Below are 16948 nucleotides of genomic sequence, written 5' to 3'. Positions count from 1 at the left end.
AAGAAACTGAGGCAAACCAGGTTAAGTGACTTGCCCAAGGTCACACAGCTAGTAAAGTTATCTGAGTCTGGACTTGAGCTCAGGTCTTCCTGCCTCCAGGCTTGGTACTCTATCCACTGTACCACCTCGCTGCCCTATAAACTGCTATTTAAATGCATATCATTCTTATTATTACTAGCTTCTGGAACCCAAGCATGTTTAAACATATCCAGAGTAGGAAGCTCCTTGTAAACCTTGAAAACCATGCCCACAATTAATATCTTGACACCAGAAGAATCCTATCTTAGTCAGCCAAATGCTGATTGGAAGCAAATATCACCCCGTGGGCTTTCCGATGACAAGCTACAGAGAGAGAGATGGATTGAGAATGTGAAGTCCAGACATTCTAGTCCCGGCTGATTCCCTAACTAGACCTCCACTGCTCCATCGAGCAGGAGCAAACTGAGAGGAGTAGATGAAGTGATATCTAAGGTGTCTGTTAGCTCTATAATTCCTTATAAACTTCCTGATGGTGCTTTCTCCTTTCATGAAATAAGAGGATTTTTAAAAAAATTAATGTAACATTTGCTTTTGCTAATTGTAACAGGTTCCCTAGAAACAATGTTCTCTGCCCTGTTGGTGTGAAAAAGCCCTCCATGACCTGATCCCTTCTTTCCTATACAACCTCACTTCCCACAATATGGAGTCCTAAAGGTGCCAAGGCCCTTGGTTAGAAGGAGACCCATCTCTTCCCTCTTTAGTTCATTCTTTCCCTTACAAATATCATCTTCTACCCTAATTTCCGCCTCCTCTTTACCTATTCAAATCTTAACCAGCCATCAGGAGCAAACGCTCTACCAAGGAATCTTTTCCAACATCTCAAATGCACCATGACCACGCCCTGTCCTCACCTCTCAGGGCACTGGCTCTATTCAACATTTATCTCTGTCATTTTATCTATCCCTTCTTCTTCATTACCTCAAAGGAGCCATGATTTCATCAATACAGGTGCTCCCTCCACTAATAACAGGAAACCCCTCTGAATCTCAGCTGATGGTCTTCCAAAGTTAGCACCGTCAAAACAAGTCACCATGTGGTGTCAGCCTAGGCCACCTCACGGCCGATGTCCCATTGATGAACTTATCCAAACCCAGCCAGGCCTGCTCCTAGAAAACAAGCACGGAGCCCAACACCAAGCCATGTCCATGATGTCTCTGCAGCGCTTGGCAGGGCCTTGGAGAATTCATGGTCAGCTCTGGGTCAGAAAGAAGGAGCATGACAACAGAGGGCCTTGTCTTCCAACATTTCCTAATTATTTTATGTCTCTAAGTCCCATCAGCCCCGACAACCAGACTGCAGGCTCCTTATGGGCAGTGTTTTTACAAGATGCTCTTTTGGTCTCCCTCATTGTACCCTACACAGTCCTAGATATATAATGGGCACTTAACATATGTGTCTCAGTTGAAATGCATTTCACAATTTTTAGACTATATGACCCCATGTTTTGGAAGCCAGTTGTCATATAATGCAGAAAACAATAGACGTGGCATCAGAAGACCTGAGTTTCAAGGTTAGGTCTATTATTTACTTCTCTGAGTCTCAGTTTTCTGATCTGTAAAATGAGGCGATTAGACAAGTCAGCTCTCTATTTCTAGAACCCTATGACAAAACTAGCAAAGTCCAAGACCGCTCCATGAATCACCCTGCGTCTTTTTGTCAATACCAGGAGCCTTCTAGAGCTGCCAAGGAAAGGGGTTTTATGCTCTTCCCATCTGGACTGTAAGGATTTAAATCTCCAAGGCTGGACCAAATACCTGCAAATCAACCCAACCCTTAAAGACAAGGAAATTTATTTGCATACCCTAGTGTGCTATAAATTTGAGACAGTTCTATTAAAATGCTTTTCTTGGCTTCCCATTAGATATCTGGCAAACAGTCTTTTTCCAGCAAGGTTCTTAATACCAAGCTTGAAAAAAAAAATGCTCTCATTTCAGAATCTTATATTAAATGAGCTCTTCTTAGCCTGTTCTGATTTCCACAACACATGTGACCAGGATACTTCATGACTTAGATTTATGAGCAGAAGAATGCTCACACACAGAGGATACAGTGCTATTGACAACATGGGAAATGGTCAAATCGTGAAATTCCAAATACTCTGCAAAGGGATCACGTCTACTTCCAATGCGCTATCACTCAATGGGGAGGAGCGTGCAAGGAAGAAGCTATGATTCTCTGAACACCAACATATAAGCTGAGTGTCAGGCTTAAGGGTACAACATCTAGTATCTAGTACGTGGGAAAGGCAAGCATGGAGAGGAGACTGGGAAACAACTTTCAATGGCATTTGACAAGAGGAAAATATTTAGTGCTTTTTAAAGCCACAAGAACCCAATTTATTGAAAATCAAATTTCCCAGTGGGGGCGTGGGAATGAGAGACATTGCAACACCAGCCCTAGAAATTACAAGTAAAACCTTTTCCACATTGCTTTGCTTAGCCTCGATTTCCAGTGTCGTGTCCAGTCTTAAATGTCTTAAGCAACCACTTCTCCTAGAAGACTGTTCCACAGCCTAATAGTTTTAACTGTCAGGAAGTCTGTCCTGATTTTCAGCCTCCAGCTAGGCCACACAAGCTTCATGGTTGGAGCAGAGATGTGGGTGGCAAAGCAGGGAATGCTCCCAGGCTGCCCCTCACCTACTGTGTGGCCCCGGATGGGTTACTTGGGCTTCTGATCTTCATGTTCCTCCCATACAAGATCTGGACCCATCTTGTAATTGCCCATCTCGTAATTGCCCATCTCAGGGTTGAGCTGAGGTGCATTTTCCCAAGTGTGGAGTAACCCATGGGAAGAATGCTCTGTAAGTATCAATGTAAGTATAATAAAACCTCAACTATCCAGAACTGCCAGGGAGTGAATCGTCCTGGAAAAGTGGATTTTCTGGATGGGTGAGGATAGAGACAATGAAGTTTTTTCAAAAATTTTTCAAAATTTTGATCTCTTTGAATGGAAGCTTTTCTATAAATGTTCCTTAACTTCTTATGGGGAGGATACCCAGTGGAATTTCACCTCTTCTTGATGGCATGGGGTCATTTCTATTCACATCGATCACTGTTCTATGGCCTCTCGAGGTGAGTGGAGAGGTCTGCCTCCACACCAAGGCCACCAGACGGCCTACTTCATGAAGCCTTGTTTCGTTGTCTTTTTTACAGGTGTTCCGTCTCCTCCCTTAGTCAGCACTGCTGCCTCAGTTCCCCCCGTACCAGTCCTTCCTTTCCCATCTAGTTAGCCAAACAACCAGGTACGCTTGGACTGCATGTGAATGGACAGCCGTTACATTTGGACAGTCTCTCACTTCTCTAGGAAAGGTACGTGCTTTTTTGTGACACACCGCTTGCTTGCACAGTACTTTAAGAATGATAAAACAATCATTGAGAGCAAGCACGCAGAGTGAAAAGACCACTAGAGCTGGATGGGGCAGGGGCAGACCAGGGTGAGAAGCTCAGCTCCAATGCCTCCTACGTGTCTTGTAACTCTCTGGGCCGTGGCTTCATCATCTCTAGGATGGTGACAATACCCGTAGTACCAACCTCCCTGGCTAGACTTCGGCAAGGATCAAATGAGACAGCACGAGTCGAGCAAGACATAGCTGACACTGGTGTCAGTGCTATCCCGGGACATTTACATGGAGCTGCAAGGACTGCTGAGTGCTTTCCTCCCAACACCCCAGGCTTGCAGACAGCTGAGGTGCCTGGAGAGCTACAATGGGATAGCCTTTCCTTCTTCCTAATCATTATATTCTCTTAGCAAGCACCTGCCCCATAATTCATAAAACCCTCTTTTTCCTAAGTAAAAAGAAAACAACAAAACTCCCAGTGAGACAGTTTCTTCCCTTCCACAGACCACCATGGCCATGAACAGCCCCGGAGCATCCATTCCTCCCGTGACCAAAGGCTCTCCCTCCCAGACTCACGCTGCCTCTTAGGCCTTCCTCTAGACTACCTGGATGAGACCCTGGAGACTTCCTTGCAGCCCTGCCTCTTCACTTCCCTTGGTGTTAGGCTGTTCCTTTCTATATTTCCTTCCTCTGATTCATGAGTGTCTTTTGGATTTTTCAAGTCCCCCAAACCTACAACTCTCCATTCCGTTTTGGCCTCAGAAGAATCCTAGAGGGACATTTGCTACTCTCTGCCTCCAAACACAACTGATACTGGGCCTGACTTCCTACAAGGAATATAGGAAGTAGGGAAGAAATTCCAGTGAAAACATGGGAAAAGTCATAAGAGCAAAAATAAGCACATGATATGAGGGATAGGGAGAAGGGCATCAGAGATCAGGGACAGAAGCCCAAGACATACTTGACTGACTGAAGAGAAACATATTTCAACTGGGACCAGACTATGGGAGCTAAAGAGAAGGGTGGATACTTCTGCCATCTCCAAAGTTCCTAGACATGGGAGCACAAAGAAGAGTTCAAAGGCAAGGCGGGTTGCCGACTTCCACCTCCTAGTGTGGCTGGGGTCAGAGATCACTGCTGTTGGAGCCACTGACCAATAAAAGTATGTTTGGAAACTCTACTAGGCAGATAAATCAGGGATCCATTTACACCTTCCTCCCTATCCACACAAACACTTCTTACTATGTGGTCTGGAGAGGCAGTGTCTTCCTGGGTCCAGTTTTACTTTCTTTGTGACTGGGAATGGAGGTAGGTTTGGGAAACACAAAAATCCATTTGACTGGAGGATTATATCTAGCCAAATCTTCTTCTCTATCTTGCCCATCAGTGTAAAGAAGACAAATGATAGTTTCTCCCTCTGCTCTGCTGACCTATCCTTCTAATGAAAAAAAATCATAAATTTTGGAACTAAATGGAATCTCAGAGGTCATCTAGCCCAACCCTCTGACTTTATGGCTGAAGAAACCAAAGGCCAAGGCTAATAAGTATCAAAGTCCCTGATGCTGCATCCATCATGCCAAGATGCCACAAGTTTTCCCGGTGATCCCTTCTTTTTCTAATTCTTTCTGTACTTACTATCTTTGCTATGCAAGTTTTTAGGTATGTGTATATCACAGCTGTCTCTGTGCACGTCCACTAAGTCATCAGTGGCATGCATATCCTATGTGGGAACCCATTCCACAACACTGATAGGCAACTGTTTTATATGTTACATCTTTGAAAACTGCCAGAGGCACTGAGGGGTTATGTGGCTCCTCCTCAGTCATGCAGGTAAACTGTGTCAGAGGCATGATTTGAAACCCAGTTTTCCTGTCTCCAAGGCTGACCCAGTTAATTCACTGCATAATTAGTTCTTGATTCTTTGCTGTCTTGGTCTCTGATTGCTTGGTGGATGTGTAAGTAAATATGTCCTGAGGTCTGTGGCATTCAGCTTTTCTGTCCATAATTTAAATATGATGAATTAAGGAACAGACACTTGGTTAAGAAGGTGAGATCTAAGAAAAGGATTTGGATTTCCAGACCTCATCTTAAAATAGAAAAATGCCAGATGCCTAGTCAAGGATGGAATGTAACCAGGACAGGTTGGTAAGAACATATTTGTCTAGTGTCTTGGAAATTTAATTTTAAAAAAGCTTTAAACTAAAAAAGATGAGGGAGGGAAAAAACTTTCTGGGTATATTCAAGCTAAACACCATAGAAAGAATCTATAAAATTGGAAGAATAGATGTTGAAATCTTGAGGGGAAGTAATTACTTTCTCCTAGAGTTGATAATAATACAGAGGAAAGCCAGGCATAGTTTGATATGCAACCTGGCTTTTGAGAATACATTATAAAGAGTTTATAGGACGGCTCAGTAGGATTCTGTGAATCAAAATTCTACAGGGGAATCAGCCAACAAGAGATGGGAAACTCTCTAGAATGAAATTATGAAGACACAAATGGAAACAATTTTGATGACATGGGAAAGGCTAATGCTAGATATGCAGAGAACTCACCTCCCTTATCAATTCACTTCAAGGAAAGATAAAAAGACTTGAAGGAACTACTGTGGAGAGAGGGAGAGTAAGTGGATAAGGGAGGTGAAATAGGATTACTAGGAAGCAGCGAGGGTCCAGTTGAGGTTATGTAACAGAAATCTGTAGTGGATCCAGTCAGAACAATTGAACGATCTCCATCTTTGTTCCAACAGCATGCATAAAGGAGGGCAGGCAATGATGGTGGTTAGAATGAAAGGCTGCAGCTTGACTGGGTGTTATTGACAATATAAGGAGGGGGCTAAAGAGTCAAGAGAGGACAGGGTAGAGATGAATCGGTTCATGAAGGGGTCAAGATGGAGAGAACAGGAGAGAGTAGCTAGTGTAAGGGAGAGGGCCTGGGAGACAATTGATGGGTTAAGAGATCGGAGATCATGGTGAGGATGAAGAATAGAGTTTTATAAGGGAAGGCAGAGGGAGAAGTGGAAAACCAACAGATTATGGTCAAATGTGGGGATTTCTGAATTCTTGAACATGGAGATGGTACATTTGTGGGTGACAGCAAGATCAAGGGTGGCTAAAGAACAGGTGGAAGAATAGTTCATGAGACATGAATAAGCCGAGGAACTGAGTCATTAGGGTGTTGACTTAGAGTCAATGTGTATACTGAAGTCCCCTAATATGAGGGAGGAGAGAAAAATCACGAGCCACGCATGTACCAAATTCATTGAGGAAGGAAGGGGAGTGACCTGGAGGTCTGTAGACAACAGCTATAGAATTTTAGTTGAGTGGTAGATATAAATAGCAGGGACCTCAAAAGAAGGAGAGTTTACTGCATGATAAAGATAAGGAGAGAACTTGGAGGTGGCAATGGGAAACAAGGAGTATCCCAACTCCCCCGCCTTGACTGGTGAGCCGAGAAGAATGAGTGAAGGCACAGCCAGTACTGGAAAAGGCGGCCAGGGCGGCTGTGTCATCAGGGGGAACCAGACTTTAGCAAGAGTTAGCAGATGGAAGGAGTAGGAGAGGAAACCACTCAGGATGAAAGGAAATTTGTCTATTGAGCAGGCATTCTGCAGGGTCCAGTGGAAGGACTGGGTGGCATTTGGTTGAAACTTTGGGGTGGGAGGGTTGAGGTAAATGGGAATAAGGAATTGGGAGCCAGCAGGTGGGGAACAGGGTTTGAATGATGACTTAGAGGGGTTCAGAATCACCGGTATGTGAAAGTTAGAGTTACTAAACTATATTAAGGAAATGCTATGTAGTCTTCCCACATTTTTACCAAAGCATTTGTTAAAATGCCCCATGTTACTCTTGTGGAAAAGAGAGAAATGAGAGCTATATGACAAAACCCTTAGACAGATTCAGAACTGACTGAATGGCCAGGTTTATGGAAACATAAATGGTTCTTTATCAATTTGGAAGGAGGTCTCCAGTGGAATGCCCCAGGGATTAGTGCTTGACATGGTATCGATAATGACTTAGATACAAGCATAAAGGGAAAGAAAGAAGGAAATCAGCATAAAAAGCATCTTCATCAACTATGCAGATGAAACAAAACTCAGGATAGCTAATGCGCTGGAAAATGCAGCCAGTCTCCAAAAAGATCTTTCCAGGCTAGAAAGCTAAGCTAGATCTGTCAAGTAGAAATTTAAAAGGTAAATGTAAGGTCTTACATTTGAGATCCAAAAAAGCAACTTCACAAGTACAAGATGGGGAAACATAATTAGACAGCAGGCTATGTGAAAACAGAGCTGGTCACCTAAGGATGAGTGGATGACAAGCCTAACGAGACGACAGCAAGCCAGAGCAGCAGGAGCTACCGACAGAGTCGTACACCCTGTTAAAGGATGTAGTTTTCAGGAAGGAGGAGGCACTCCATAGCCTTGACATAGTCTTGCTGCCCTGCGCCGGGTCATAACCCCTCTGGAGCATGGGTTTAGTTCTACACGCTACAGTGGAGGAATGACGCTGATAAACCGAAGAGCATCCAAAGGAAAGGAACTAAGGCGGTGACAAGCCCTGAGGCCACGCTATGAGAATCGGCTGGAGGAACTGGAGACGTTCAGCCGGATGTAAAAGCCAGCTGTGCCTAAGTATCTGAGCGGCCATCCCACGGAAGAAAGATTAGATTTGTTCTGTTTGACCCCAGAAGGCAGACCTAGAGGCAAGGAATAAAGTTGCAGAATTTTGCAAACTGGCCTTGATTTAAGGAAAGACTTCTTCACAACCAGAACAATGATTCTCAAACTTTTCTTGCTCTCCAAATAGTACTATTCTTTTCCAAGGGAAATCTTAGCATGCTGCAAGAGGGTTTAGAGACTCCTGCAGACAAGTGAAAATTCTAGATAATGTATATAATTCTATAGAACTCCTAGCTGAGACTGGGGGCACCACTTTTTGAGAACCACTTGACTAACACCATCTAAAAGTGGAATGGATGCCTCTGGAAGTAGTGAGCTCCCCTCTCACTGGAGGTCTTCAAACAAAGACCACTTAACAGATGTGTTGTAGTAGGATTTCTTTTTTTGAGAATGGCTTGCACTAGATGGCCAGTGAAGTCCCTTCCAACTCAGAAATTCTGTGATTCAGGTTTAAAGGCACAGATGACACACTTGTCGAATGTGCAGATCAAACAAAGCTAGGAGAAAAAGTTAATGAATGGACAACAGTCAGGATCCAAAAAGATCTTGCCAACATAGAACAGGGGCCTGGAAAACTACTTCTGGTAAGTCACCTGTTTTTGCCATGCCTTGTCAAAATAAGACTTTATTTAAAAATATAAGAGCCATTCTTAGTTCATTAGTCAAGCAAAAATAGGCTGGTGAACTGGATTTATCCCTCAGGCTGTAGTTTGCTGACCCTTGATTTAGAACAAGGGCTAACTATTCAAATAAAATTTAAGAAATGTAAAGTTCTACACTGGACTTCAAATCATCAATTTCAAAAAAACAAGATGGACAAAGGTCGGCTAGATCCTGTGGGGCACAAAACATAGGTTTTAGTGGGTTGCAAATTCAATATAGGTCAACAGTGTGACGTGGCAGTCGAAAAACATATTGGTTTTAGAATGCACTAAGAAAGGCATAGAGATGTGATAGTCCTGCCACCCTCTGCCCTGGTCAAACTTAATTTGTCATGTAATGTCCAGTTCTAAATACCACATACTAGGGGCAGCTAGGTGGTGCAGTGGATAGAGCACTGGCCCTGAAGTCAGGAGGACCTGAGTTCAAACGCAGCCTCAGACACTTAACACTTACCAGCTCTGTGACCCTGGGCATGTCACTTAACCCCGATCGCCTCACCGCAAAGCAAAATAAATAAATAAATAATTTAGAAGGAAAAAAAACCCCACATTCTAGCAAGGATACTGACAAGTCAAGACGTGTCCATAAAAGGAAGGATAAGATGGTGAAGGGACTGGAAAATATGCTATACAAAAATCCACTCAAGGAATGGGGGCAGTTTAGCCCAAAGAGGAGCATTAGGAAAGGCCTAAGTGCTATCTTCAGGTATCTGAAGAGCTGTCAGAGGAAGAGGGACTATGTTAGTTTGCTTGGCTCCAAAAGAAAGAACAAGGAATGGATAGACCCCTAATTCTGAGGCGAAAGTTGAAGAGCAGCAAATTTTAACTTGTCATGAGGAAAGACTTTCTAACAATTAGAGCTACCTATGAGCAGTATATGGGCCTCCGAAAGCAGAAGGTTCCTCCTTCCCAGAGATTTCCAAGTACAGGCTGGAGGACAACCTGTCAACAATGCTGTGGAAGGCATTCTGGGTCAGGGATAGATTGGACTAAAAGGAATCTGAGATTCCATGTTGGTTCCTTATGGGCAAGCACTATATCTTATACCTCTTGTGTGTTCCCCCATAATGTCCAGTGGAGTGTCGAGCGCATAGCAGAGTCTCAAAAATTACATGTTGATTAACTGGTACGATTTACTCTTTTAAGGACCCTAGCCTTTCTCAGAAACAAAGGTCAATCTTGTTAGTACCAACATGCTGCTGTGTGGCAGAGAGATGGGATAAAACAATCTCAAAACATTAAAGATGATTATCACAAAATGGGCAATGGAAAGGCACACAGTGGGCATGGGCAGGCTACAACGAATAGGAATTTTGAAGGGGAACAAACGATGTTATCAGGAAAATGTGTACTAGCAAGAAAAGATAGGCTGGCAAAATGGCAAGTGCAAGGGATGACTGGTATTCGCACGATGCCAGACAAAAGTCTACCGGGTAGAGCCCTTGCAGTGAATTTAGATTGGACATGGATAAGAGTCAACAAAGAATAGGCAGGGTAGAGGCACATGCACTCTGTATCACTGAAGGGAACACTCAAGTTATTAGGATTGCAGGTCCATTTCAGTATTTGAGTAACTAACACTGACTGATGACCAATCAGGGAGACAAACAAGGTTGGTATGATTGGATTATCAGAAGTACCTTATGTTTTATTCCATTATTAAAATCATCTTATTTTAACACTTCTGCTACACTTTACACAATTAGCTTGGTGACAGCCAAGATGATCAGAAGCAGTAGATACCAGATCGCCGTTCTGCAGTGAACACTGCTTCTTCTCCCCAAGCTACCAGAATGGGACTGTAGGGAACTGCTTCAAAGATGGGAGAGGTACCCAAGTGGCCTGAAGAAGCCAGCTGGGGAATCTCTGTACAGAGCCAGACCTGCTCGGGTCTAGAGGCTGAGGAAATGGAGACCCCTGGTGGCCACCTACTCATCCTGAGCTAACAGGGGAGTCCGTAGGAGAAAAGCACTTCTACAGACTCCGCTCTCTTTACAGGGGCCTCAGTTTTCCAATGAAATATCCATTAGGCTCTCCAGTGTGGGACTGAGGATGGAGCCCCAGAGACGCTGTTTGGGTTTAAAGAGATCTCACTTTGAATTCCCTAGACAGAGTTCAATAAGCTATGTGATACCAGCTTACACTTACCCTCACAGCTTCCCTGGGAGTCAGCTATAAGCAGCATGTCATTATGAGCAAAGCAGGGGGCTTGAAACTGGGGAGACTTCAGCTGTAATCCTGCCCCTACCACTTACAGCTGTATAACTCTGAGCAAGCCACTTACCCTCTCTGCCTCAGTTTCCCTATCTGAAATGGGGATTATAATAGAAATTACCTCACAGGGTATAGTGAGGACCAAAGGTATGTAAAGCATCTTGCAAACTTTAAAGTCCTCTCTATAAGTCTGAATGTTGTTATGAGTGCTACCAGTCAATCAATCAATAGACATTTGTTAAGCTCCTACCATATGTCAGGCACTGTGCTAAGAACTGGAGTTACAAAGAAAGGAAAAAAAGTCCTTGCCCTCAAACTTACAATATACGGGGGGAGACAACCAGAAAATAAATATATACAAAACAACCTATATACAGGATAAATAGGAAATGATTAACTGAAGGAAGGCACTGGATTAGAGCACTTCAAGATCAATTCAGATCAGCCTTAGAAAAGAAATTTTACCTAAGTTCAATTCCTCCCTCCAACTCACTTAGCCTCTTTGCCTCAGATTCCTCATCTGTAAAATGGGGATAATATAAGGACCTACCCAACAGGACTGTTGGAAGGAATGAAAGAGATAATATTTGCAAGGCACTTGGTAAACCTTAAAGCATTATGTAAATGTTCTCGGTTAGCAGCAGCATTGTTATAAGAAGGAAGAATGACAGGGAAATTGAGGGAATGACGCTCTAAGAAGTTTTCAGTCATATTTCTCCCAATCTTAGGAAGAAGAAGTGACCCCTTCTTGTCGAGGAAGAGAATAACCAGATGTGTAAAATCCCACAACAGATAGATTGTTCCTGGTCTCTAAAGCCACTGATGGGAAAATTCGGAATGATTTTCCTTTGGTACAAAACCACATCTCTTCCACAAGGGACAAAGAGGAAATGCCCTCATGTTTCATAACCAAAAAGGATAAAGAATTATTTATATTCAATTCTCCAACTAGGTGGCACCATAGATAGAGCGCTGGCCCTGGAGTCAGGAAGACTCATCTTCCTGACCTCAAATCTGACCTCAGACACTTCCTAGCTGTGTGACCCTGGGCAAGTCACTGAACTCTGTTTGCCTCAGTTTCCTCATCTATAAAATGAGCTGCAGAAGGAAATGGCAAACCACTCCAGTATCTTTGCCAAGACAACCCCAAATAGGGTCACGAAGAGTTGGGCACGACTGAAAACGACTGAGGAACAACTGAATCCAGAGCTAAAGAGGACAATGGCTAGCCAGGACCTAAAAGCTGCTCAGTAACCACTCAGCCTGGAGATGATCTAGGCCACACGTGTCAAACTCAAATAGGAACGGGTCCCTGTGGGCAGCTCCTTAACTTAGAAAACCACAAATGGGCATTATCGATGGTGCCCTGCATTTTATTTTATTAAGCACTTCCCCATTCCATTTTAATCTGATTTGGTTTGACACCCTGACCTAGGTTAAACTCCTGGCTCTGCCACTTAGAAGCCTGTAACCTTGGTCAAGTCACCTGACCTCTGAGCTTCATTCTTCTCTTCTCTACTCTTCATGTTCTGAGGCCCAAATTAGAAGACTTAAGTGACCCATTTTATAACTGTTGTAAAGGGCTTTACAGAAAGATAGGGGTTTTTTTCCTTGTTACTGATCATTTGAGACAATAGCAGTTAACTGTATCTGTAGACGCTATTTTTAAGTTTAATTTTTTAAATTGTTCCCAGACTGATATCACAGAATTCTGTGGGTGGAAGAGCCCTCCAACACATCCCAGAAGGAAATCCCCAACTACGGCACATCTCTGTTTGAAGGACTCCATTGAGGGGATCCGCTCCTTGCTGAGGCAGCAGGCCCACTCCTCGCAGGAAGGGCATTATCATCAACACTACCTTTGCCTCCTGAATCAGCCCATGCCAGCTTTCACAGATGCAGTGTGTGGACAGATCGATATTCTCGGCTATTTGACACACCCCTGTCCTTTCTCCTGGCTCTTCCTCCTCTCTGGTGCTGCCATCAGCTGTGACAATGAAGAGGCAGCTCCAGTCCCATCCGGCAGGGTGGGGTGTACCTGTGGGGAGCATACTGAGTGCTCTCATCTAAAGCTCCTACTGACCTTCAGTTCCCTTCTCTGTGAAGTGAGAGGGCTGGACCAGAGGACCCGTAAGACCTCTCCCTACTCTACGATCTGATGATCCCATGTCCCTACCGCACACGTGACCAGGAGTTTGAGACACAGCTGCATCTCACACGTAACTGCTTCCCCAGGTTCAGAGTATAGGAGAGGAAATGCATCTCACCGACGAGGAGGATGCTCTTTTAAAGGAAAGGAGGTGGAGAGGAGTTGAAACCCACCCTGGTACCTCACAGGAGGAGGCTCCAGGAGGGAGCCCACACTTTCCACCAGACCCCCACCGCTTACCTGTCTCTGCATTTCCTCAATCTGCCTCTGGGGGATGCTCCGCAACACACTGTACATCTCTCGCATTTTCTCCTCAGGTATAACCACAGATGCCCTGAAGGTAAAAGAGATCATGAAAGGGGAGAGAGGGGAAAAATAGGAAGCTCTCGGGAAACCAAGACCGGAATAAGTCAGTTCCGCCACTCTAACCAGCACTGCCAGCTGCCTCAGGGGACAAGCGGAGGGCAGGAGGGACATCTAACGGACTCTAAGGATTGTAACGAGGACATGTTCTTTTGGAAGGCGGTACCTGGGAAGGGGATGGAGAAAGGGTAGACAGGAGGAGGACCAAGGTGACAAACTTCACTGACCTGCCTGGGCCATGATGCTAAGGACATCACAAAAAACAGAGAATCTCAGACACAGAAGGCCCTTCAGAGAGTATCTGGTCTAGTCTGTCCTTCTGTAATAATCCTGACAAATGGTCAGCCAGTCTGTCTGAAGACCTTCAGGAATTGGGAATCCACTGCCTCCCAGGACAACTTATTCTATTTGAAGACAGATCTCATTCTTAAAAAGCTTTTTTTTTTAATTTTCTCAAGCTAAAATCTGCCCCTCTGGTTCTGCCTCAGGAGTCAGGTTAAATAAGTCTAATGCTTCTTTCACAATAGCCCCCTATACATGTGAAGATATTGATCACATCCTCCTATAAATCATCTCTTCTCTAGGCCAAACATGCCTAGTTCCTGGGCCTGTTCCTTGTACAGCATGTCTTAGTTTCTTCACCATCCAGATCATTCTCCTCTGAACAGTCTAGTTTGCTAACATCTTCCTAAAAGAAGATCTTAGAGCCAAAATATATTTTTCCAGAAGTTCTCTGAGCAAGGCAGAGTCCAGGGTGACTATCACCCCCTCTGTCACAGAGAGGATGACATGAAAAGCCAAGCCCATGACCAGAAGCCATGGTTAAAACAGGCCGTTTATACTACCCCAAGAAATTCTCTTGTATTGACTCCTAAAATGAGCCAAGACTAGAAATAGTCATTCTCAAAGGTGGTGAAGAAGAAATTAACTAAGCATCCAAGGCAGGACTAGGCGGAGGATTTGGAGTGCCAACTAAGTTTCATCAACCCTTTCTTTCAACCCTTGCTAAGTCTTCCACAGAATTATCCCACGATGACAATTCATATGGTACTGCGAGATTACTGTAAGACATTTCCATAGTATTCTACAAAGTGTTTCTTTTACTCTTTTTACAAAGCATTTCTCTCACAACAGCTCTGTGAGTTGGTGCAAGTTTAATATATCTACTTGAGGAATGAGGAAACTGAGGCTGATAGAGGGTAAGTGAACTGGACAGGAAGCTATTTGATGAACTACTCTCAATGGTATCCCCTGCCCATCTCTCTAGTGCCAAAGGCACACCTTAATTTGACCCAGATAAATTCTAGGACATTTTCTGGCCCTTCATTCAACACCACAAGTCAGGCTCATCTGAGTCCTGACAGCAGAAGCAATAGACCAGCCCTGGGAAGCAGAAATAAGCCAAAAGAGACCAGGCAGAGGACAGAAATAAACATACCTCTTCCAGTCCAGAACCTCTGAAAAGGGCAGGACGTAGGAATCAGCAATGATAACTGGGACACAGCCGGCCTGAAGAACATCACTCAGAGCTGCCTGGCCCAGCCGGGCTCCACGAAGGACCACACAGAAAGAAGCCTCCTACAGGTGAAAGAATCAACGAAGTGAGATTGAAAGACAGACCAGCCCAAAGGACCTACCTATGAAAGATTCAGGAGATCAAAATTTTTCTGTGGTTTGAAACCAACGGAGGCCAACACTTCCAGACACCACAAGTTCAGCTTTTTTTAAAAATAATTTTAAATGATATTTTCATTATTTTTAAATAATATTTTCATAATATCTTTAATATTTTTAATAATATTTTTCCTGATTACAAGTAAACAGAACTTTAAACATTCAGGTTTTTTTAATTTTGAGTTCTGAATTTTCTCCCTCTCTCCCTCACCTCCCCAAGAAAGTAAGCAATTTGATATAGGTTATACATTTGCAATCATGCTAAACATATTTCTATATTAGTCGGATTATAAAAGAAGATATAGACCAAAAGGAAAAAAATGAAAAAAATAAATTAAGTGAAAAATAATATGCTTTGACCTGCATTCAGACTGCATCAGTTTTTCCAGCTTTTTTTTAACAGTTATCAATCTTCACTGACACAACTGGAAATGTTTTATCAGTCCACAACAAGTCAGTCAGTCAACAAGTATATAAGTGCCAAGGTACACATTCTATAAGTACCAGGCACTATGCTACATGCCAAGGACATCTTCTAGTGTCCCACCAGGCATAATACTGGCAGTAAAGAGAACCAGAAGTACAAGGGAATACGGAGGCAATGATTATAAAGCTCATAGAATTTGAAACTGGAAAAGATTCATTTTCTTCATCTGAAAAATAAGCCCAGAGAGGCTGTGATTTGCCCAAGATCATACAAGTACAAGTCGCAGGAAGAGAGCTGGGATTCAAAGGTAGGTCCTTGGACTCCAAACCCCTGCCCCCCCATCCCCATGCTGCTTCATAACTACACCGCAGACAGTGACAGGAATCACTTTTCGATACCCAACAATCTGATCTATCACAGGCCTAGCTATATCGTCTAAGGTTCCAGGCCAATGTCCCAAACTCCAAGTTGGCTACGGGGTGCTTGGAAAAGTCCGATTTTTCATGTCACAGGATAGGTTTACCAATGACAGCTACAAGTTCTCAAAAGGACACAGTAGGCATGAAGAACCTCTGCCCAAAGCTTCTTACCACATCCACAGAGACAACAATGGAGGAGGAGAAGCTAGAAGATGAAGCTTTTAAAGGACTTGAATAATTATACCAAAAGAGTATTGACAAAGGCACCAAGGTCAATTGGGGGAAATACTCTAGTTGTATACTTCAAGGCTCTACGTATGGTCAGTTCTTCCTTGCTCTTCATCATAGTCATGGACCCCACTGAAGAGGTAGAAGGTAGACTGAACAAATCTGTAGATAAAATAGAGCTGGGAGGGGTCAATTCTACACTGGATGACAGATATGGCAGCCAAGAAACCATAGAGGAAATGACAGCTGAGAGTAAAGATGAAATTAAATAAGGATAAATGCAAAGTCCCACCTCAGGTTCAAAAAGGCACCTAAACAAAGTGGAAGATGGCAAAAACCAATGCAATAATCATTTATGTGGGAAAGATCCCAAAGTGAGCTCGTTGCTGTCCAAAAACCTAATGCAATAATAGGATACATTAACAAAAGTCCAAATCTCAAAACAAAGGGGGTCCCCTTCCCTGGTCCGACCACACTTGGAGAGCTGTTCCATTCCAGGTACCACATTTTTGGAAGGATATTGATAAACTGGTGAATATTCAGCTTTGGGGGGCCCAGAATGACAAGTGGGCTGGAAACCATGCCACATGAGAATCAGCTAAAGTAGCAACTAGGGATTGTTACCTGGAAAAAAAGAATTAAGTGGGGACCTAAGGAACAGAAAAGCAGAGGAGAAATACGAAAACTGACCACAAATCTCTGAAAAGCTATCAGCAGAAGAAGGATTAGACTTACTTTGCATGACACCAAAGAGCAA

General features: G+C 43.6%; 1 protein-coding gene across 2 annotated transcripts in view; it reads right to left on the bottom strand.

Annotated features, from left to right (window-relative positions):
* Positions 1 to 16948, bottom strand: part of EXT2 (exostosin glycosyltransferase 2) — a 195850-nt gene that overhangs the window by 144129 nt on the left and 34773 nt on the right. For both annotated transcript variants that reach the window (XM_021009725.2, XM_021009727.2), the window contains exons 6-7: positions 14882 to 15021; positions 13321 to 13414 (exon numbers count right to left, since the gene is read on the bottom strand). In XM_021009725.2, coding sequence (XP_020865384.1) covers positions 13321 to 13414; positions 14882 to 15021 — 234 coding nt within the window. The remainder of the gene's footprint in view (positions 1 to 13320; positions 13415 to 14881; positions 15022 to 16948) is intronic.

Source organism: Phascolarctos cinereus, unplaced genomic scaffold (genome assembly GCF_003287225.1).
Source record: "Phascolarctos cinereus isolate Bilbo 61053 unplaced genomic scaffold, phaCin_HiC Scaffold_9;HRSCAF=440, whole genome shotgun sequence".
In the NCBI taxonomy this organism is placed as follows: Eukaryota; Metazoa; Chordata; class Mammalia; order Diprotodontia; family Phascolarctidae; genus Phascolarctos; species Phascolarctos cinereus.
This window is presented reverse-complemented; position numbering and strand designations above follow the sequence as displayed.